General features: G+C 45.3%; 1 protein-coding gene across 1 annotated transcript in view; it reads right to left on the reverse strand.

The window, feature by feature from the left end:
• STK35 (serine/threonine kinase 35) overlaps window positions 1-10,018 on the reverse strand; it is a 43,405-nt gene extending 33,387 nt beyond the window's left edge. The window contains exons 1-2 of the mRNA XM_070381334.1: window positions 9,567-10,018; window positions 8,375-8,975 (exon numbers count right to left, since the gene is read on the reverse strand). Of these exons, the coding sequence (XP_070237435.1) occupies window positions 8,375-8,975; window positions 9,567-9,872 (907 nt within the window). The 5' untranslated portion in view covers window positions 9,873-10,018. The remainder of the gene's footprint in view (window positions 1-8,374; window positions 8,976-9,566) is intronic.
• Window positions 10,019-24,222: the final 14,204 nt, after the last annotated feature.

Raw genomic sequence — 24,222 nt, forward strand, 5'->3', positions numbered from 1 at the left:
GCATTGTATTACCTCCTCCAAGTCCAGTAGCCAGAAGACCACAAGATAAACTTTGTACTTCAAAACATAACCTGTGCCACAGTTCACAGGGATATAATTAAAAAAAAAAAAAATCAAGCAGGTGTCTCACATCTCATTACTCATGGGCATAAGTAGTGTTCAAATCGTCCAACAAAATGGGCTCTATCGAGAAACTTGAGGCCAGCAGACTAGGCATAAGGATAAATCAATATGAGCTATGGAAAGGCAGGCACTTCCTGGAAAGGGATACAAAATACCCGGAATTTTATGAGCCTGTTTCCAAGCATCCTCCAGAAATTAGACTTTTTTTAAAAAATTGAAATATAGTTGATTTACAATGTGTGCCAATCTCTGCTATATAGCAAAGTGACTCAGTTATACACATACATTCTTTTAATATTCTTTTCTATTATAGTTTATCACAGGAGACTGAATATAATTCCCTGTTCTATACAGTAGGGACTTGTTTATCCATCCTATATATAATAATTTATTTACATCTGCTATGCTCTAGTATAAGTACATGGTCATACTAGAGTACATACTGCTTCTCAGACACTAGAGATGTGATAAGCGGCAGTCTCTGCCCTTATGAAGGCTTCCAGTCCCTAGAAGCAGAATGACTGCAGCTATGTGAATAAATAGGAGGCAGTTCTGCCTGAGGAGTAGGGAAAGGTGGTTAGGATAAGAGAAAGGAAGGCTGAGAGTAAGTGGCTTATGTATTGTGTCTCCCAGGACGGAGAGAGTGAGAGCACCCAGCTCAGGGGGCTGCATACTTGCAGCGAGGGACCCATGTAATCTGGGGTAATCACAGAAGAGATGTGGTAGGAGACGGGAAGAAATGAGGCTGGAGATGGCCTGGAGTCAGGTCAAAAGAAAGGGCGTCTGGCAGACAAAGAATGTGAACTCTAAGAAATGGCAAGTGACTAAAAGTTCTTGAACTATTTTAGAAAAATAAGCTACTTATTGAAATTAAGAAGTCACTAATGTTAAGTAAGGCATACCATTTAAGTAAGACATCCAAGCTGACAACACTCTGGCTTGCCACTAAGTGCTGATTTCAGAGATGTCAACATGTAGAAGAACACATCTGAGAACCAGGTTCCCTCTGGAGGCAGGAGTTAGAAACGGAAGACAGACTAGCGGCCAAGAGACGCATCAGAAGAAGCAAGAGCAAGGGAGGAGGCAAGAAGGGGATGGGAAAAGGTCTTGGATATTTAGAATCAACAGAACTTAGCAATGTATCATGTGTCTGTCACATGTGACAGGAAGGAAGAAGCCAAGCCTCTCCTCACTCCAAACTCGCATCTACTCACACAATCCTTTCACAAGTGAGGAAACGGAGGCTACGGTCTCACTACAGTCTCACAGAGGCAGACCTCAGCGTCTCCACAGCCTGGGTTTCTAACCATGATGCTTTCCTGCCGCCTCTTGCTGCCAGCAGCAGAAGTTAACACCTGGATGTCCCATTTCCCACTTGGATGCAATTCCTTAAGTACTCTTACGTATGCCCCAAGGAGTTTAATATTCATCAAGGCCAATCACACAACATGCTGATGCATTTTTCATAAAGGATTAATTATGATTTTGGTAAGTATGCTGAGATAATTCAGCAATATTTATCACAAGTCTTCAAAATGCTCAATGTGACATAAAAATCCCATTCCAGGAATTTATTCTAAGAGAAGAGAACCAAAATGACAAAACAAAAATCTACCAGCATCAAAAAAGCTGCACACCAAGCACTAAAACATGCAGAGCTGATCTCCACACAGCACAGTAAAAGTGAGGAGGCAGAACGACCGTCCACGAGTAGGTAATGATTAGTAATGGTGTTGCCAACTTAGTTGAATGCTTACAGGGTCATGCTTTACTTCAACAAAATTTACTTAGCCAAAAGAGAAAGGTCATGTAACACATCATAAGCACAGTTAATGTGAAATAGGAAATAGGTACAAAATTTTTAAGTTATGTTCAAAAAACATTATAAAGGAAGCCAGAATTGAGGTTTGAAAATTTGTTATGACCATAGCCATCCCTATTTTGTATTAAATAAAAAATTTAATATATAACTTTTAACTGAAGAAGTGGCTCAGAAGATCAGTCCCAAGAAGATGCCAGAGACAAGGACCACCCAGCACGTACTCCCAAGATGAGCTCATAGACCAAGCCCTGGTCCCGGCCTCAATGACCTTGAGCTGTGTCACTATAAAGAGGTTGGGTCCAGTGTCAACACCACAGGCTGTGTTCAATTCAAAGTACTTCATTAATCAAATGTCACTGTGCACTAGGGAACAGACCCCCTCCGAGTGGCTGCCAGGGCAAGATACAGTGTCCAACAGAGGCTGCGAGGCCAATGCTGAAGTCTCTGGCCCAGTGGTCCTCCTGGGGTCAAAATCACCCACTCTGACACTGTCATGGCTATGTCACCCCAGGCGAACTTCTAAAAAAGACCCCACGAATGGTTCATTTCTCATAAACTTGGAAGAGACACGTACCCCAATAGGCAGGAATAAGGCTTAATTGTGACACACAAAGCATCTTGCAAGGTGCCTGGACACCAGGGCAGATAACTATCCAATATTAATCATGTTAATGCGTCATAAAGCAGGATAGTCATACAGCAGCACGTCAAGAACTGGAAAGAACATCTGGATATAAACCTAGACCCTGACCCTATACCGCTACAAGTTACTAGTAGTATGACAAGTTACTCAAGTAATGCTACAACACTGTAAGTTACTCAGCTTGACGGATCTTGATTTTCTTGTGTGTAAAACTAGGTAACAGAAACTCTAACCTAAAGTGGAGAGGATTAAATGAGAGGATGAACCATGAAAATCTAAGGTTAGTTATTAGGACTCGGAACATTCCAAGGATCTTGTTAAAAATGCAGATCCCACTGGCCAGGCAGACGGGCCAGTAACCCAGGGCAGCCCTGGTGGTTTCTCTCCCCATGTGCAATGGGCCCTGCCAGGCCGCCTTCTGATTTGCCCCTTTATAACTCAGCCTTCCCTTCGCTCAACTTAGTCCACATTCCTGCCAGCTGTCCCCCCAGAGCGCCTCTCACGGGCTGCAGTCAAGTATCACCAGCTGTGCTGTGCCCGTCTGTCTCCTCCCTTAGACTGGGCACCACAGTGGAACAAGGCCAAGTCTCTGGGCTCCCACGATGTACCTCAACACACTGAGTAGGTGATCAATAACTAGGTGAAATGAATCAAGATGAGAGCTCTTAGCTGAAAAGGCGTAAAACAGAGAAATAACAGAACGTTCTAGTATAGGACCTGCAGAATATGTAGATTAAGACAACTAAGCAAGCATCCAGAATTTGTGAGTCTGTGAGGAGGGCCACTGGTTAAATACCACTGAAAGCCAAGTTCAAGTTGAAAATAAATTGATGTTCTATTGAGACCCTAAGCTCTCCTTGACAGTTTGTTTATGCCATAAAAGGTCCTATCCAACATGATCCCAATTAATCAAACCTCTCAAGTAAGGGCTGCTTCTATCTCCTGGGGCTGGTATCTAAAACCCCCACTGCACATAGAAGGAAGGCAGTCTGCCAGTAGCAAGAGAATATAAAAGTCTGCATGGCTGTCCCAAGACAATCAAGAGAACAGAAAGGAAGTAGAGGGTCCCTGGCAGCTGAGACATAGGGGAGGCACTGGTAGAGATAAGTAGTGCCACAAGTACTGGTTAATACAGAATCTGAAATACACAGTAGTCATTGGTTTTTCAGTAAAATATCATTACACCCATTTAACAACCAAGAGAAATAAGAGAGCTCAGACATAAGCCACCTGTCTCAAAGTGCAGCACAGCTTTGTGAAGGAAATCAGGCTTGATCCAGAACGCCAGGGCTTTGAGCCTGACTTGGCTATGGCTTAGCTGCTTTATATCGGGCAATTTCACTAACCTCAGTGCCTCAACTGTCCTACCTGTAAAATAGGGATAATCACAGTATACACTTCAAAAGGTACTTGTGAGGACTAAATCAGTTAATTGGTAAGCCTTCAGAACAGCTCTGCGCACACAGCAATCGGTGAGGTTTAGCGTTTTGTTGAACAGGGTGAAACTGAGGCTAACAACTTCTGACAATACCAATGTTCTACTGTATCCCACTTATTTCCAGGGCCCCTAATGCCGCCTTTTTATCTATGTCAGGGTAGCCAAAGATTACCAGTCAGCTCTCTGCCTCTACCTAGGGGATCCTCTATACTCTGAGGCCCCAAAGCTGCAGTAGAGAATTCAAAGCTGCTTTCTAGGGGCCTGGAAGGGGGCAACCCAGCTCTGAACCCAAGGTTTCCCTGGGTTCTCAACGCCTGAGAGGAGTCTGCAGGCCAACAACATATCCACTAAGATCCTGGGCCCTCCCTCTGGGATCCTGACTCCCCCTCAGCTTACTGAGGTCCACCTCCCTCGCTTCCTCAGGCCTCTCTGCTCCCAGAGGGAACCTCTACTATTTTCCAGGAAACCCACCACTTGTGACCTTTCACCTTTCACCCTTAAGAGTAAGACCTTATAGGGAAGTCTTCCGCATGCCTTGTGGAGGAAACTTTGTATAGCTTCTTCTAGAACAGTATGTGGCTCATAGTCATCACTAGGCATCAGGGTGCAGACAAGATTACCTCCCAGGGGCCAAGATTCCCACCCACCTGAAGACCCTCAAGGTATCTTGAATATCGCTACTGCTGCTAAGTCGCTTCAGTCGTGTCCGACTCTGTGCGACCCCATAGACAGCAGCCCACCAGCCTCCGCCGTCCCTGGGATTCTCCAGGCAGATAATCGGTCAAATGGAGCAAGTTTTACCAAGCTGGGATAAGCCAGGTTCCTAGCTTTTCCAAACTTCTAATTCTTCAGTTTTATGAGTCTCGAGGGTTTGTCCTGGATTTTCTTTTTGGTCCTTTTTGTTGCTATTTCTTAGAAGGATCAGTGTGTACCTTAGAGACAGCATCAGAATTTCTGAGTTTGACAGTGAGCTCAGGCTTGGCTGCCATCTTTTAAGTGGCAGTAACCTTGAATTAAGTTTTAGGTGCAAAAGACAGGGTGCTTTGGCAATGAAAACAAGGGGATAAAAAGCAAACCGTAAACTCCTTTTTAACGAAAAGTTCTTAAAAGCTAAACAAAGCCACCAACCCATCAACCAAATAATTTACGAGACTGTTAATTTGTTTTTTTAAAAGAAAAAGCCTGACAGACTGGTTTGAATACTACCACTAACTCACTTGGGGTAAGTCCTGTCCCTTTTCTGGGCTTCAATTTCCTCCCCTGTGAAACAGAAGGCCAGATGAGACATCTAAGATGGCTCACTGCTGACTGTCAAACTTCTGTTCTCTATACAATGCTCTGGGTAGGACCTTTTGGTCTATATTCAGAGAGAAAGGAAGGACATAAAACACAGAAGTCTACCAAAGTTGGACAAGATGAAGAACTGCATTAAGAAGTCCTCTACCCCTTTTCTGACACTGGTTTATTCATACATAACTTTTTAAAACTATAGAAATGTCTTCGGGTAGAGTTGACACTGGAGTGGGGCTTGGGGACAGGGACGAACCAGTCTCTATTCAGCTGAATTATGAAATAAAATGCACTTTCTCTCTACCTATCCGTGTGTTCTCAGGCTCCCTTCTTTCAAAGCCCACCTTCCCTGCTACCTCCCGGTTCTCATTCTTGCTAATCTGCACAACACAGTACAAAGCTGTTGTTAATGAGCCAACCAGCCTTTTCCTCCTCCGGTGACCCCGATTAGCATTTGAGTTTTCTACAGCTCCTCAAACTTTTCAAATTAAGTTCCCTTGGGGTTAAGAGTTGTGCTTTTTTTTTTCCCTCTGCAAATACCACTATACGGACCTCAGTAAGTTTGTGGGTTTGGTTCATTGAGACTTTAAGGGAGATTAACACTTTTTAGTCTGTTATTTATTCTAAATTACAGGAGACTGGTCAAGAGGCGACCACAAAGGACATTCTGTTTACAGACAGAGCTGAACCAGGTTATCTGCAAACTGAAGGAATCTGCCCCGGGGTATATCAGGACTGCTAAATTTTGGAAGTTGAAGTCAGGGAAACTTAATTTGGGGTAATCTGGATACTTATTGTTCTCCACTTTAATACTGACAGTAAAAAACAGGCTTATTAACTGCTTATTAAATTAACATCTGAGCATCAGCCTATAAGCAGAGGCAATATACACTGCCTTTACTGTTCTTTCCCTGGGCCCAGAACATTAACTGACCCATAGCAGAGGCTCATATATTTAAGACTTCAAATAACGGAAAGGGATGTATTAAGTGTGTGGCCTAAAGCAAAATATTTCATTTCTTTTAGGTCTCAGTTTTAGTCACAAAGGGAGGAAGAAAATATCACTGTTTCTGTCAACTTGGCGCTGCAGACAACCCAGGAAAGACAAAGTGTTCCACGGTCCACTTGGGGAAACTTGTACAGGAACTTTGTGAATCTTGAAGGGGATGACGCTGGAAGGTTCACAATGTAGCCCGAATTTATTGAAGCAGCGGCTCTCTCATCTGGAGCACTTGTGGACATTCCCAGGCTGCACAGCAACCCTATGACAGAGGAACCCTCTCCCTATGAATAAAAGACTGCTCCCCACAGATTTGAAACAACCTGTCCCATGTTTCATGCAGTCAGCTTAGACAAACCATGTCTAAAAGCAAATCTAAACCCCAAAGCCCATGCTAGGCTGCCACTGTTTACTGTGGAGTTGCCAAAGCCAAGACTTCCAACCCAGGCTGGAGTTTCAAGACTGACGTGGGGGACCCTTTGGCAAAGCAAATTGCTACATCCCAAGGAGTGGTGTAAGAATAAGTCCAGACCATTCATTAACCACAGAGAAGACAGTCTAAGAGTGAACTGAAGAGCTGGAAGAATCTCCTAGAAAGTCTTTTCAAAACAAATATATTCACTGTGGAGAGAGGGTGGGCTTTTCAGGACAGATGGGGCAGAGATGGGCATAAAAAGTGGAAGCCTATTTTGAAAAAGGACCCCAGGTAATATTGAGCATGTTCTCAATCCTCTATAAAACTGATTTGAAGTGGGTCAAGGAGTTCTCTTGAGATGGGCCTTGCAGAATCTTGAGATCAGGCAAAAGCTCCAAACAAAACGCACTGGCTGATCCCACCCCACCCCAGATCCTACCCATCCTAAGGTCAGATCTAGTTCATCTTCAGGGGAGAAGAGCAAATTGTTACCCCTCTTAAAAGGATTGAGACCTTGAATCAAGACAAATCTGGGATCACATCCCTTAAGCTATGAAAAATTGTAAAGAAAGCAGGAGGACAACCCTACCTCCCTTACAAGCTGATTAACCTTCATCAACTTACCTTCAAGTTCATCTCTAATCCTTAGTTTCTCTGTTTATAGAAAGAGGAGAGGATTTACTTTTAAAGTTATTACCTCCAGTCACTGTAAGAGATCTAGGGCAGAGCTGGGGCTCAGATTAGCAACCTCTCCCCTGAGAACACTGCTCAGGCCTTCCTAGCCCACTGGCTAGGAAGAGACCCCCGGCTACTTGAAGTGTGAACAAGACACGTGAGCACTCAGGATGCACACACCCCCTAACTGCAGTTAAAACCATCAAACCAGACTTGCCCTCCCCAGGACTGCAAAACCCCTTTGCCTCACTGAGCCCTACCTTTTCTAGAAATAAAACCACTTACAAGTCAGCCTTAGAAAGTTAAGAACGTGTAAAACAAGAGGATGTTTTTCGATGTTGTTGTGTGACAGTTCTGGCCCACCTGTGGGGTTATTATGCTGCAGGTCCCAAGAGGACCTAGCCTAAAAACCACCAGTTAGCTTGAGTGCCCTGGGAAGAAGAGCTGGGGGGTCTCAGAAGAAAAAGACGAACCAGAGTCTGCAGGGTGGAGCCCGAGGGTTCGGGGATTTTTGGAACGAGACAAGGAGTGGGTGTGGGTAGGTCCAGCTGAGTTTTTTTCTTTTTGTTTGCTTTGGGAGGGAAAGAGAAGGGGCCCAAGCCTGTGAAGGGGCTCGGTCGGTAGTTCTTCCACTAACTCTGAACCCAACCCCCTGCACTTCCAAATCCGACCTTCAAAGTGCTAGACGTTTCATAATAATGGATCACACTTAAGGAGCACTACTACCACAATGGTTAGCACTTAATGAGCCCTTGTTATGAAAATACCAGCTAACCTTAGGGCTGGGAACTGATTCCAGATTAGGAGAGGGGAGGGAGGACTTTTTGCCTGGCGCAGAAAGGAGGGTGTGTCGGGTCCAGGGTGACAGGACTGGGACCGGGTTCTAGGGGTCCAGGGGTCAGTTTGGGTCTGGCTACCAGACTCGGGCCCAGGCCCGGCGTGGCCCGGGCGGCCCTCGGCGCTCCTACCTTTGAGCGAGGTCTCCACCAGGCGCAGGTAAAGCTGCGAGCTCTTGTTGCCGTGGCTCATGCGCTGGGCGAGCCCGTTGCGCTGCAGGACGCACTCTTCAAACTGCACGACATTCTGGTGGCGCCGCTTGAGGCTGGTCAGGGCCCAGAATTCGGCCAGCGCCAGCTCCACGTTCTCGGGGGCGTCGCAGCGGATCTTCTTGACCGCCACCCGGGCCCCGCTGCGCCCGGCCACTGCCTCGTACACCACGCCGTAGCTGCCGCGCCCGATCTCCGCCAACAGGCTGTAGCGCGGCCGCGCCGACCCGCCGCCGCCCTCCGGCCGCCGCCGCGCCAGGTAGGCCTCGCCCGGGGCCTCGGCCGCCACCGGATCCATGGCCTGGGCCGCCGCCGCCGGCCTCAGCTTCGCGCTGAGCGCCCGCGGCACTGGGCTTCGCCTTTTCCGCTCGGGGCTTTGTGTACCTCTGCGAGCGCCGTCCTCCTCCCCCGTTTCCATGGCTGCGGGCGGCGGGGGGAGCAGCAACGGCGCTGCCCGGGACCCCCCTGCCTCATCCCTCCGTCCGGCCCCGGGACGCGGAAGAGCGGGACCTTGGATTGTGACCTGCGGGGGAAAAAGTCGGTTAAACGACCAGGCCTAGGCGGGGAGGCCTGGAGCGTAAGCCTCAGGGCGTCCCACCTCCTCCTCCGGCCGTTGCGGCCCCTTTAAGACGGAAGCCACGGCTGCAGAGCGAACGGGGGAGGGGAGGGGAAAGCGGGAAAGACGAAACCACGGGGCACTGGCTCAGAGGGGGGAGCCGGAGAAAAGAGCAAAAAGTCCCCGCCTTTTCAGTTAATTTATCGTGTAGCACTACGAAAAACAAGAACCAGTAGTTTCCAAGACTGATGAAAATCGCCTTCAGAAGCAATTCAGACTGTGGAAATCTTTTTCCGCTGCTTGGCTCCCTCTGGGATGCCCCTCCCCGCGTCCCGCCCAGAGTTCTCCCGGGTGTAAACAGTCCATTGAATTAAGCCTGAGCAGAGCCCCGCGGACCGACCCAAGTCCCGCCGGACTGCGGGTGTAAGAGGTTGGCTTAAAAGTTCGGCGTCCCTGAACGCGCCCAACCTGGGGCCCAACTGCCCTCACAGACGCCCGAGGCGGCAGGCGTAGTTCCAGCTTCGGTGCTAGCTTTTACGCCGTGGACAGCGCGCTTACCTGGCCGGCGCCCTTCCACTTCCGGGCAGCGCGTTTCCCTCCTAAGGCCCCCGGCTGGGGATGGTCCGCCCCTGGACAGGGCTGCCTCGGGTACGGAGCCGCGCGGGAGGCCGCGGCCCGAGTCGGGCGTGCGACGGCGCCTGCTACTGCACGAGTCACGGCAGCAGTGCTCTCGGGGGACAGCTGGGCGTCCGGGCTCCCGCGGCTCTCCACGTGTTCGCGCCAGCTGAGCCCTTTACGTAACCTTTTTATATAAGCCGCACGTCCGGCCCTCAGTCGGGCCAGCGGAGGCTCCTGGTGGCCCATCCCCCGGAAGGCCGGCTGAGTGCTGCGCCGCCGGCGTCTTGCCAGGGTCGGCCGACCAGGCGCAGCCCGGCGCACCCACGCGGGGCGGGGGCCCAATCACAGACGAGAACACCCAACCAACAAAAAATAGGCGCCAAATTCCCGCGATTCGGCTGTGGCCTCTGGTCTCCGCAGCCGCCTGTGCACCGCAACCTCCTCTCTTCGTCCGCGCTGCGAGAAGAGCTGCCCGCAGTAGGCCCTAATAAATACTGATTGGTCGATTGGATTGGTCCGTTTAATTGATTCATGGGTCTTGCCTGGGAACCGCCCGGACTGGGTTGGACTCCATATCCAATCTCCTATTAAACCTGTTGATCTTGGGCAAACCATTGCCTCCACTTGGAGCCTCAGTTTCCTCTTCTGCAAAATGGGTAGACTGGCCCTTACCTCCCAGGATTGATAGTCCCAAATTAAATAAATACATTTTATATAAAATGTTAATATGTAAATATTTAGATGTAAATAGAAAGTGGCTAATTGGCAGGGCTGAGAGCGCTGAATGTAAGCTCCGTTTAGGCAGGAATTTAAAAATATCTTGTTCACTAGTGCTCCGTATTTGTAAACTGAATCTACAGATATTTATGGAGTGCCTATAATGTGTGAAAGTGAAGTCGCTCAGATGTGTCCGACTCTTAGCGACCCCATAGACTGTAGCCCACCAGGCTTCTCCATTGAATTTTCCAGGCATGAGTACTGGCGTGGATTGCCGTTTCCTTCTCCAGAGGAGGATCTTCCCGACCCAGGGATTGAACCCGGGTCTCCCGCATTACAGGCAGACGCTTTACCATCTGAGCCACCAGGGAATCTCCCATAATGCGTGAGGCGCCCGTTTTTTAAGTTGCTTCCCAGGTTGCTATGATAAAGAACCCGCCTGCCAATGCAAGAGACATAAGAGATGCTGGTTTGATCCCTGGGTGGCGAAGACTTCATTGAGGAGGGCACGCAACCCACTCCAGTATTCTTGCCTCGAAAAGCCTATGGACAGAGGAGCGTGGTGGTCTAGGGTCCATAGGGCCGCAAAGAGTCCGACAAGACTGAAGCGACTTAGCACCGCATTCTCGCTGGGGAAAGAGCACTGAACAAGACAATCTCTACCTTAGTTGAGGTTCTGTGCCTCATCAAATCATACGCTGCTACTGCTGCTGCTAAGTCGCTTCAGTCGTGTCCGACTCTGTGCGACCCCATAGATGGCAGCCCACCAGGCTTCCCCGTCCCTAGGATTCTCCAGGCAAGAACACTGGAGTGGGTATCAAATCATATGGGTGACTGCAAATTAGTTAACACACTTTGTGTCTCTCCTCCTTATCTGTAAAATGCGAAGAGCAGTATGTGAGAATTCACTGAGTTTAGAAGGTTAAAGCACTTAGGAGAGGGCCTTCGCACACATTAAATGTTAGATATTATTAAATAAATTAATACACAGAATCATTTTACAATGTAAGTGTGATAGATGGAAAGAATGAGCTAAAGAGTGCCGGGGGGCTGGGGACAGGCCACTTTTGTTGGTGTGATCACTAAAATAAATTTTAGGGGTAAAATTTCAAATTTACATATAAATTGCAAGCATGGTAAAGATTCTCATACATTTTTTAACCAGGATAATAGTTTGCTATATTTTACTACATTTGCATTGTCGTATTCTCTTGTGTATTTGTGTATGTATTATATATAGACGTGGGTGTACTTTTTCCCCCCACACCACTTTATGTTTCAGACATCATGCCCCTTTAATCCCAAATACTTCTGTGTGTATTTCCTAAGAACATGAATATTGTCTTGCAAAACCTTGGTACAACTATCAAAATCAAGAATTTTGACAATAAAACGATTTTTAATACATCTTCCATACTTAAATGTTGCCACTTGTCCCAAAAGTATAGCTATTCCCACGATCCAATCAGGATCACATATTTACATTTAGTTGTCATGCCTCTTTGGTGGTGGTGGTTTAGTTGCTAAGTCGTATTAGACTCTTTGTAACCTGCATGGACTGTAGCCTACCAGGCTCTTCTGTCCATGGAATTTCCCAGGCAAGAATACTGGAGTAGGTGTCCATTTCCTCCTCCTGTGGGTCTTCCTGACCCAGGGATTGAACCCAAGTCTCCTACATTGCTGGCAGGTTACCATTGAGCCACCAGGGATTCCCCATGCCTCTTCAGTTTCTTCAGAAAAGCAGCTTTTCTTTGTCTTTGTGACCTTAACGTTTTCAAAGAGTACTGGTGAGTTATCTTCTGCTGCTGCTGCTGCTAAGTCACTTCAGTCATATCTGACTCTGTGCAACCCCATAGATGGCAGCTCATGAGGCTCCCCCGTCCCTGGGATTCTCCAGGCAAGAACACTGGAGTGGGTTGCCATTTCCTTCTCCAATGCATGAAAGTGAAAGATGAAAGTGAAGTCGCTCAGTCATGTCCGACTCTTAGCCACCCCATGGACTACAGCCCACTAGGCCCTCCGTCCATGGGATTTTCCAGGCAAGAGTACTAGAGTGGGGTGCCATTTAGATATGTCTGATATTTTCTCATGATTAGAATCAGGTTGTGCATTTTTGGTAGGAATGGTACCAAAAGAAGTCAAGTCCTCCGTGGACCGCATCAGGAGGCACGTGATGTCGTTTTATCCCAGTACTGATGATGTCCACTTTGATCACTTGGTCTCTGCCAAGGTACTCCACTGAAAAGTTACTGTTTCCCCCTTTTTAGTTATTAAGTATCTCACAGGAAGATATTCTGAGACTGTCCTGTTCTGCCTCAGATCCTCACCCAGTTTTTTTAACCATTCATTGATGATTCTTGCCCGAATCAGTTTTTCCAATGGTTACAAAATGGTGGTTGGAGAGCCTCTAGTTTAGTTTGCTAGGGCTGCCATAACAAAATATCACTGACTGGGTGGCTTAATAAATTTATTTTCTCACAGTTGTGGAGACTGGAAGTTCAAGATCAAAGTGTGGGCATTTTGGCTTCTCCTGAAACCTCTGTCCTTAGTTTGTAGATGCTGCCTTCTGGCTATAAGGCATAAGACCATCCCTCTGTGTTGGTTATCTTTTCCTCCTCTAGAAAGGACACAGTCATACTGCGTTCGGGCCTACCCTAACTGGCTCATTTAGCTTAATCACCCCATTAAAGACTTTATCTCCAAATATTCTAAGGTACTGGGGATTGTGAATTCCATGGTGAAGTACAGGGAAACCTGGCATGCTGCAGAACATGGGGTCGCAGAGAGTCGGACACGACTGAAAGACTGAACAAGAAAGGTACTGGGAGACTGTAAATTCCACACATGAGTTTGGCAAGGGTGTGGAGGGGAGAGTGACACAATTACGTCTTTGACAGTGACAGGAACTGGAACCTCGAGGTAGCTGTGCTCGTGGAAAGGCATTTCAGAAAGAGGGAATAAGTACAGAAGCTGTGAGACAGGAACGTGATTGATGTCAAATGTAAGCCAGTGGGTGAGAATGTGAAATGTTACAACCACTTTGGAGAAAAAAGTTTAGCAGTTTCTTATGTTTACCCTATAGCCCAGTAAGAATTCATTAATACCCTTACATAAGAGTGTTTATAGTGGCTTTTTCTTTAAGAGTCCCAAATTGGAAAGCACTCCAATGTTCAACAATATTTGAATGAATAACCAGATTGTTGTATTCTTGTACCAAGAAACGCTGTTCACTGGGTGAAAAAAGGGAATGAAATATTGATACAACAACATGGCTGAACCAAAATAATTATGCCAAGTGAAAGAAGTCAGGTACAAAAGTGTATATACTGGGTAATTCTATATATAATTCTTGAAAATGCAAACTAATTTATGGTGACTAAGAAAGCAGATTAGTAGTTGGGGTAGGGAGGAGGAGATGGAATATAAAGGGACTTGATAAACTTTTTGAGGGGGTGGATATGTTCGTGACCATGAAATTATCTTACTATACTTTCAAGAGGGGAATATGTTAAAAAAAAAACAACTGTCTGCTTTAAATAAGTGCAGTTTTTGTACATCAAGTTTACAGCTTTACCTAAATAAAGCTACTTTATAAATGGGGGCGGAGGGGAAGAGTACATACTGTGTAATTCCATTAACGTAAACGCAAGCTGCACTGATCTATGGTAGCAGAAATCATATCAGTGGTCATCTTTGGGTGGGAACTGACTGCTTAGGGGCACAAGGGAATTTTCTGGGTGATGAAGTTTTACTGTATGTAAATTATCTTGCAGTAAAGTTGATTTAAAAGATGAGAAAACAAACCATACTGTGCCACCATGAACACCCATCTTTACTTAGAGCTTCTTATTTATTAAATAATTTATTTTTATTTTTAAGATTATTTTATTTTCGGCTGCACTGGTTCCTTGTTGCTACCAGCGGGCTTTCTCTAGCTGCGGCACACAGGTGTCTCGCTGCGGTGGCTTCTCTTGTTGCAGAGCGTGGGCTCTAGGGCGCGCTGGCTTCAGCAGTTGCAGCATGTGGGCTTAGTACTTGCGTTGCCCAGGCTAGGTTGCCTCGCAGCATGTGGAATCTTCCTGGACCAGGGACCGAACCTGAGTCCCCTGCCTTGGCTGGCAAATTCTTAACCACTGGACCACTAGGAAAGTCCTACTTAGAGTTTCTAAGGGCAGACGGCTGCATCGCGCTCAGGCACAGCTCTGGCTCCACTCCTGTCCTCACTGGCCTCATGTGTTGAACAAGCCCAGTGGAGTCTCCCTTCCTGTAGTTTTCCTACCTGAACTTTCAGTTCAGTTCAGTTCAGTTCAGTTCAGTCGCTCAGTCCTGTCCGACTCTTTGCGACCCCATGAATTGCAGCACGCCAGGCCTCCCTGTCCATCACCAACTCCCAGAGTTCACTCAAACTCACGTCCATTGAGTCGGTGATTCCATCCAGCCATCTCATCTTCTGTCGTCCCCTTCTCCTCCTGCCCCCAATCCCTCCCAGCATCAGAGTCTTTTCCAATGAGTCAACTCTTTGCATGAGGTGGCCAAAGTACTGGAGTTTCAGCTTTAGCATCATTCCTTCCAAAGAAATCCCAGGACTGATCTCCTTCAGAATGGACTGGTTGGATCTCCTTGCAGTCCAAGGGACTCTCAAGAGTCTTCTCCAACACCACAGTTCAAAAGCATCAATTCTTCAGCGCTCAGCCTTCTTCACAGTCCAACTCTCACATCCATACGTGACCACAGGAAAAACCATAGCCTTGACTAGACGAACCTTTGTTGAGAAAGTAATGTCTCTGCTTTTGAATATGCTATCTAAGTTGGACATAACTTTCCTTCCAAGGAGTAAGCGTCTTTTAATTTCATGGCTCCAGTCACCATCTGCCGTGATTTAGGAGAGATCAGATCTGAAGCTCTGGGAGAACCATAATGAGTGTAAACTCTTTTTCATGCTGTGAGAAGGGCCAGGCTACTTGAAAAATTGTTGATAGCTTGATGTTTTTTCCCTACACTTTGGTTTGTTTAAGTTACAGAAATAACCTATTCTTATTATTATAACCGATAGCCAATATTTATTAAAGTTTTCTGTCCAGCACAGAAATTAACAGAGAATTCTCATGCTCATTCTGTGAGGTAGTTACTATCATTAGCTGCATTTTACAGATGAAGAGACTGAGAGAGGAGTTTGATTAACTGGGATTTGAACTGATACTTCAGGCTCTTCACACCACCTTACCCAGCTCAGCTTCCCCACGGTAAGCATTTACTTGAACAATTATGGCAAACCTTCTTTCACGCCTTTCTCCATCGACAAACAGCCCTACCTCCAGTTCCCTGGAGCCTCGCACAGTGCCAGACATGACTGGAGCTCAATATTTAGTGACAGAAGAGATGAAGGAAAAGGGAGGCGAAGCAGGGAGGCTTTACGTCCTTCCAGTAGAACCCTGCCTCTGAGGGGCTGACATAAAAAGTAATAGTGGGATTATGTGGTTCCTAATAACATTAGCCCTACAAAGGACAATAAAGCAGGTGAAGGAAGAGCAAAGGGTGTTCTATGTTAGAATGGAGGGTTCAGGAAAGGAGTTGACTATTGAGCAGAGTCCTAGTAGAAGTGAAAGAATCAGCCAAATGGATACTGACTAGAAGAACATTCCGTGTCAGGGGGAAGAGCAGGTGCAAAGGCCCTGGGATTGTAGCAGGTGAAGAGGCTGGTGTGATTGGAGCACAGGGGAAAAAGAAGAGTAGTGGGAAGCAGAATGATGATGCTTCCTTCTCATCCCTGGTACTTCAGTTCAGTTCAGTTCTGTCACTCAGTCGTGTCCGACTCTTTGCAACCCCATGAATTGCAGCACGCCAGGCCTCCCTGTCCATCACCAACTCCCGGAGTTCACTCAAACTCACGTCCATCGAATCGGTGATGCCATCCAGCCATATCATCCTCTGTTGTCCCCTTTTCCTCCTGCCCCTAATCCCTCCCAGCATCAGAGTCTTTTCCAATGACTCAACTCTTCACATGAGGTGGCCAAAGTACTGGAGTTTCAGCTTTAGCATCATTCCTTCCAAAGAACACCCAGGACTGATCTCCTTTAGAATGGACTGGTTGGATCTCCTTGCAGTCCAAGGGACTCTCAAGAGTCTTCTCCAACACCACAGTTCAAAAGCAAGGGTGAGAATACCCAAGGGGCAGCCAACCCTGGGTTGGTGGGGAGTGATTCTGTGAGGAAAGCATTAGGCTCTGGCCTGAGAGGGAAAGGTTGGGTGAGTGGAGAAGTGTAGAAGGGATGGAAGCTGACAGAAGGCTGAGGCTGCTCCAGTGGGCTGTGTGAGAGGGTAGTGAGAATGAGGAGAAAGCTTGGGGGTTGAGGGTTGGGGGCAGAAGATGGCAGGGGGCCATGGTGGAGAATTATCTGAAATAAACTGTAACAGGGCAGCTCAGGGGGGTTCCTAAGGGGGGAGAAGCTGATACAGGGTACGGGAGAGGACTGTGGAGGTGCTGAAGGACAGAAGCTTGAGGTGGATGCCTCAGGTAGAGGGTGTACTCTGAGCCGGGGACCCTGGGAAGAGCTGGGGGGAAGACTATGCAGTTGGCTTGAATTCCCCTCCCTTGACAGAACTGTATTTCTGAGGCTCCAGGAGCTCTGTCCCCAAGAAAAACTGGAGCCTGTCATGCTTTCTAACTAGTCTCTCGCAACTACAGGGAGAGACGGTTGACTCCATTTTATGAATGGGAAGACAGAACCTCAGAAGCTGTCACATCACAAACAAGCTGAATGGCTGAAATCTGATCCCCAACAGCCTTGTGTTTTGTATCCAAACTCTTAGTTAGTTAGTTCAGTTGCTCAGTCCTGTCCAACTCTTTGCCACCCCATGGACTGCAGCATATCAGGCTTCCCTGTCCGTCACCAACTCCCGAAACTTACTCAAACTCATGTCCATCAAGTTGGTGATGCCATCCAGCCATCTGATCCTCTGTCGTCCCCTTCTCCTCCTGCCTTCAATCTTTCCCAGCACCAGGGTCTTTTCTAATGAGTCGGCTCTTCGCGTGGTAGCCCAAGTATTGGAGCTTCAGCTTTAGCATCAGTCCTTCCAATGAATATTCAGGGTTGATATCCTTTGGGATTGACTGGTTTGATCTGCTTGCAGTCCAAGGGACTCTCAAGAGTCTTCTCCAATACCACACTTCAAAAGCATCAATTCTTTGGTGCTCAGCTTTCCTCATAGTCCAACTCTCACATCCATATATGACTACTGGAAAAACCATGGCTTTGACTAAACAGACCTTTGTAGGCAGAGTAATGTCTCTGCTTTTTAATATGCTGTCTAGGTTGGTCAAAGCTTTTCTTCTAAAGAGCAAGAGTCTTAATTTCATGGCTGCAGTCACCATCTGCAGTGATTTTGGAGCCCAAGAAAATAAAGTCTGTCACTGTTTCCATCTAAACTCTTAACTGTTATACAAACCAAGGTTCTCCAGCTTGAGTGCACCTCAGTATCACCTAGATTGCTGGGCCCCACCCCCAGAGCCGCTAACCAGTGAGTCCTAGATTGGGCTTGATTATTTACATCTCACTGGTCCCAGGTGATGCAGATGTTGATGTTGCTGGTCCAGGAACCACACTTTGAAAACTAATGCACACACTATACTGCCCCTGGACTGAGCACAACAATGATGCAGTTGTAGAGGACTGGAGTTCTGGCAAAGAATTTGGGGATGGATTGGAGCTATTACATTGAAAACGTAAGCAAATAAGTCACGAGGTGATTATTGAAGCCAAGAAAATATAAACAATTTTTAACAAAAACATTGTAATCATCATAAACTATAACACTCAGCTGGAAATAATATTACATTGTCATTATAATGTAAAAACAGTACATTGATTTAACCAGAAATTATGATATAATTATTTGGAGAAAATTGGAGTGGGAGCATGTGTACATGTGAGTGCGTGCACGCGCACGCGTGCACACGTGTGTGTGTGTGTGTAGAGAAAGAGAAAAACTGTATCTTTATTCTTTACAGCTGTAAGAAATAGAAAAAGTCTAAAATTTTAAAATCTTAACGTGACACCATAATCAGGTATAAAGAAGTAAGCAGGAACTTCCCAGGTGGCAGGTGGATACCCTGCAATGCAGGAGACTTGGGTTCGATCCCTGGTCAGGGAACTAAGATCCCACATGCCACGGAGCAACTAAGCTGAGCATCGAAACTACTGAGCCCACGCACCTTGACTCGAGAGTCTGTGCACCTCAACAAAAGATGCTACCCCAAGCACCACAACGAAGACCTAGCACAGCTCCTCGCCTCCAGAAAGTAACCACAGAATGAGATGTTGCTTTATAGGATGGATCTCAGTGGCGAGAAAGGGATTTTTGTTTTAAGCCTTGTAGTACCTAACTTGTAGCAGTAACTGACTCTTAAACATTATATATATTTATTACCAAGATTAAAATTGAAATTAAAAATAAAAGTGGATTTAGCCACCGCTGAAACAGCCTGTCAGCTTGGTGGCGCTGTTCAGCTTCTGGCCACAATACCCACCTCTTGTCCTTGAATTGCCTAGAAGCATCTGGAGGGCTACAAGCAGTAAGTATCCAAATCACACCCTGGGGACGCTACACTGGAGACTTTACATCCAGTGAGACTCAACAGAGGAGGCCTCTTGTCTATTTACTGAGGACCTGAGTCAGAAAACAAAGATAGAAGCAGATACAGCCACTCTGTTTCCCAAACTTAATGGATTGTTCTCATTTCAAATGTTCTTCCTATCAGTGCTCAGAATTTCCACTTCTCTCTTCTGGGAATGGCATAGAAATTCTTTGTTCAGCTCTCATCTGAGTATTTGCTGCAGAAAATTTGCTGTTAATTTCTCAGGAGTTGTTTTTGATTCTTCCAAAGGTAAAGGAATACGATGAGCTAGCTGGGCAAAGTCCTTGATTCTATAACTACTATGGGACATTCAAAATAAACTATTGAGGAGTCTAGTTGAAATGCACATGACTGGAAGGCACCAAAGTACACAAAATGATCAAAGTGTGAAGCATACAGCCTTTTACGAAGGGAATTTGAAAATTCATTGTTTATTAATATATTTAAAAATTCATACACTTTGAACCAGGGATTTCATTTCTAGGATTTATCCTATAGAAATACATGCCCATGCGTGGAAGAGTATGTATGCTACAAGGATTTTTATTCTGGTCATTTGTAATAGTAAAATATTAGAAATATTCAAGGGCCAGAGACAGGGGATTACTTACATACAGCCACACATTTGAATATAATGTAGCCCAAAATGTATGAGTTATCTCCTATATGCTGTCACAGAATAAGAATTCACAACAAATAGCTGAGCAATTTCAAATCCTAAAAGATGATGCTGTGAAAGTGCTGCACTCAATATGCCAGCAAATTTGGAAAATGCAGCAGTGGCCACAGGACTGGAAAAGGTCAGTTTTCATTCCAATCCCAAAGAAAGGCAATGCCAAGGAATGTTCAAACTACTGCACAACTGCACTTATCTTACACACTAGCAAAGTAATGCTTAAAATTCTCCAAGCTAGGCTTCAATAGTATATAAACTGAAAACTTCCAGATGTTCAAGCTGGATTTGAAAAGGCAGAGGAACCAGAGATCAAATTGCCAACATCCAATGGATCATAGCAAAAGCAAGAGAGTTCCAGAAAAACATCTACTTCTGCTTTTACTGACTATGTCAAAGCCCTTGACTGTGTGTATCACAACAAACTGTGAAACATTCTTCAAGAGGTGGAAATACCAGACCACCTTCCCTGCCTCCTGAGATACCTGTATGCAGGTCAGGAAGCAACAGTTAGAACTGGACGTGGAACAACAGACTGGTTCCAAATTGGGAAAGGAGTATGTCAAGGCTGTATATTGTCACTCTGCTTATTTAACTTATATGCAGAGTACATCATGCAAAATGCTGGGCTGGATAAAACATGAGCTGGAATCAATACTGCTGGGAGAAATATTAATAACCTTAGATGTGCAGATAACACCACCCTCATGGAAGAAAGTGAAGAGGAACTAAAGAGCTTCTTGATGAAAGTGAAAGAAGAGTGAAAAAGCTGGCTTAAAACTCAACATTCAGAAAACAAAGATCATGGCATCTGGTCCCATCACTTCATGCCAAATAAATGGGGGAACAATGGAAACAGTAAGAGACTTTATTGGGCTCCAAAATCACTGCAGATGGTGACTGCAGCCATGAAATTAAAAGACACTTGCTCCTTGGAAGAAAAGCTATGACCAACCTAGACAATATATTAAAAAACAGACACATTACTTTGCCTATGAAGGTCCGTCTAATCAAAGCTATGGTTTTTCCAGTAGTCATGTATGGATGTGAGAGTTGAACGATAAAGAAAGTTGAGTGCTAAAGAATTGATGCTTTTGAAATGTGGTATTGGAGAAGACTCTTGAGAGTCCCTTGGACTGCAAGCAGATCAAACCAGTCAATCCTAAAGGAAATCAACCCTGATATTCACTGGAAGGACTGATGCTGAAGCTGAAGCTCCAATACTTGGGCCACCTGATGTGAAGAACTGACTCACCTGATGCTGGGAAAGATTGAAGGCAGGAGGAGAAGGTGGGACGGAGGATGAGGTGATTAGATGGCATCACCGACTCGATGGACATGAGTTTGAGTAAGCTCTGGGAGTTGGTGATGGACAGGGAGGCCTGGTATTCTACAGTCCATGGGGTCGCGAAGAGTTGGACAGGACTGAGTGGCTGAACTGAACATAGAAAGAAGAAACGTCGGTCAGTTGTGTCTGACTCTTTGCGATCTCTTGCACTATACAGTCCATGGAATTCTCCAGGCCAGAATACTTGAGTGGGTAGCCTTTCCCTTCTCCAGGGGATTTTCCCATCCCAGGGATAGAACCCAGGTCTCCCGCATTGCAGGCAGATTCTTTACCAACTGAGCTATCAGGAAACTGAACATATTGTTACATAAAATGCAAATATAAACTGGAAACTAGCATAGCCTCAAATTTTGTTGAAATATATATATATGGCTGCTAGCCCTCACTGAGTTTTTCTCTGTATTTGGGACTGTCCTCGGTGCTATAATGGAGAAGGCAATGGCACCCCACTCCAGTACTCTTGCCTGGAAAATCCCACGGATGGAGGAGCCTGGTAGGCTTCAGTCCATGGAGTCGCTAAGAGTTGGACACGACTGAGCGACTTCACTTTCACTTTTCACTTTTATTCATTGGAGAAGGAAATGGCAACCCACTCCAGTATTCTTGCCTGGAGAATCCCAGGGATGGGGGAGCCTGGTGGGCTGCCATCTATGGGGTCTCACAGAGTCGGACACGACTGAAGAGACTTAGCAGAAGCAGCAGTAGGTGCTATAAATAAATACTAATTTATTCCAATACATCTATAGGTTTTTTCATTATTATCTCCATTTTCCATAGAAACTGAGGCTCAGAGAGGTTAGGTTACTTTCTCAAAGCCATAGCACTAAGAAGTGATGGAGCTTGATTTCAAACTGAGGTATATCTGATTCCAAAGCTGGTGGTACTTATATGTACTCATGTTAGTTTCTACATACATAAAGGAAACATTTGGATAAATAATACTCTACATGCCAAAAAGAATTCTCTCTAGGTGATTCTTTCAACATTTCTGTATTATTTGAACTTTTTATGCATTTAATCTTTGGTATTAGTTTTTAAGTACTTTTTTGTAGATATAAAAAGAAATAAAATTCAGTTTACTAGAATGTGCAATAATGTAGACTGCACTTCCTTGCTCACTTGCTTAGTGAATATTGATTAAGCTCCTACTGTCTGCTGGATTAGGGACTGAGATGAATGAAACCCAGTTCCTGTCATGGAGGAACATAGGATCTCGGGAGGACCAGAAAGAAGCACTGGGTCCTCAGTCTTCCGGCTGTATTGCACTGAGACTTTCCTGGAGACTTTCGTTGGCCAGAGAGCAATGAGGTTGCAGCGTTGGTATCAACATTCAAAGTGTTGCCTCTTTCAACTTATGGTACCAGGTACTGTGCGGAGACCTGAACATAATACACTTTCAGGATCTTGTTATGAATAAGGCACACTTTCTGCTGGCAAAATCTGGTATTGTGAGGAAAACTGCTATTTTTCTAAATAGTTACAGTTCCCCACTGGTGAAAATAATGATAATAACTAACACTTAAGAAGTACTCACTAGACACTGGTTCATATACATTTTTAGGTGGTTTTTTTTTTTATTTTTTTTTATTTTTAAACTTTACAATATTGTATTAGTTTTGCCAAATATCGAAATGAATCCGCCACAGGTATACATTTGTTCCCCATCCTAAACCCTCTTCCCTCCTCCCTCCCCATACCATCCCTCTGGATTGTCCCAGTGCACCAGCCCCAAGCACCCAGTATCGTGCATCGAACCTGGACTGGCAACTCGTTTCATACATGATATTATACATGTTTCAATGCCATTCTCCCAAATTTTCCCACCCTCTCCCTCTCCAACAGAGTCCATAAGACTGTTCTATACATCAGTGTCTCTTTTGCTGTCTCGTACACAGGGTTATTGTTACCATCTTTCTAAATTCCATATATATGCGTTGGTATACTGTATTGGTGTTTTTCTTTCTGGCTTACTTCACTCTGTATAATAGGCTCCAGTTTCATCCACCTCATTAGAACTGATTCAAATGTATTCTTTTTAGTGACTGAGTAATACTCCATTGTGTATATGTACCGTAGCTTTCTTATCCATTCATCTGCTGATGGACATCTAGGTTGCTTCCATGTCCTGGCTATTATAAACAGTGCTGTGATGAACATTGGGGTACACGTGTCTCTTTCCCTTCTGGTTTCCTCAGTGTGTATGCCCAGCAGTGGGATTGCTGAATCATAAGGCAGTTCTATTTCCAGTTTTTTAAGGAATCTCCACACTGTTCTCCATAATGGCTGTACTAGTTTGCATTCCCACCAACAGTGTAAGAGGGTTCCCTTTTCTCCACACCCTCTCCAGCATTTATTGCTTGTAGACTTTTGGATCGCAGCCATTCTGACTGGCGTGAAATGGTACCTCATAGTGGTTTTGATTTGCATTTCTCTGATAATGAGTGATGTTGAGCATCTTTTCATGTCTTTGTTAGCCATCTGTATGTCTTCTTTGGAGAAATGTCTATTTAGTTCTTTGGCCCATTTTTTGATTGGGTCATTTATTTTTCTGGAGTTGAGCTGTAGGAGTTGCTTGTATATTTTTGAGGTTAGTTGTTTGTCAGTTGCTTCATTTGCTATTATTTTCTCCCATTCTGAAGGCTGCCTTTTCACCTTGCTAATAGTTTCCTTTGATGTGCAGAAGCTTTTAAGTTTAATTAGGTCCCATTTGTTTATTTTTGCTTTTATTTCCAATATTCTGGGAGGTGGGTCATAGAGGATCCTGCTGTGATGTATGTCGGAGAGTGTTTTGCCTATGTTCTCCTCTAGGAGTTTTATAGTTTCTGGTCTTACATTGAGATCTTTAATCCATTTTGAGTTTATTTTTGTGTATGGTGTTAGAAAGTGTTCTAGTTTCATTCTTTTACAAGTGGTTGACCAGATTTCCCAGCACCACTTGTTAAATTGAAGTATAGTTGATTTACAATGTTGTGCTAATTTCTGTTGCATAGCACAGTGACTCAGTTATATATGCGTTCTTTTTTGTAGTCTTTTTCATTATGGTTTGTCCCAGGACACTGAATATAGTTCTCTGTAGGACCTGTAGTTCCCAGTAGGACCTTGTTGTCCATCCATTTTATGTGTAATAACTTGCACCTATGCTCCATACTCCCCATACATTTCTTACATATACTAATTTGCTGAATTCTTAACCCTCTGAGATACTGTCTTTATCTCTATTTTA

This window comes from Bos mutus, chromosome 13 (assembly GCF_027580195.1).
Source record: "Bos mutus isolate GX-2022 chromosome 13, NWIPB_WYAK_1.1, whole genome shotgun sequence".
In the NCBI taxonomy this organism is placed as follows: Eukaryota; Metazoa; Chordata; class Mammalia; order Artiodactyla; family Bovidae; genus Bos; species Bos mutus.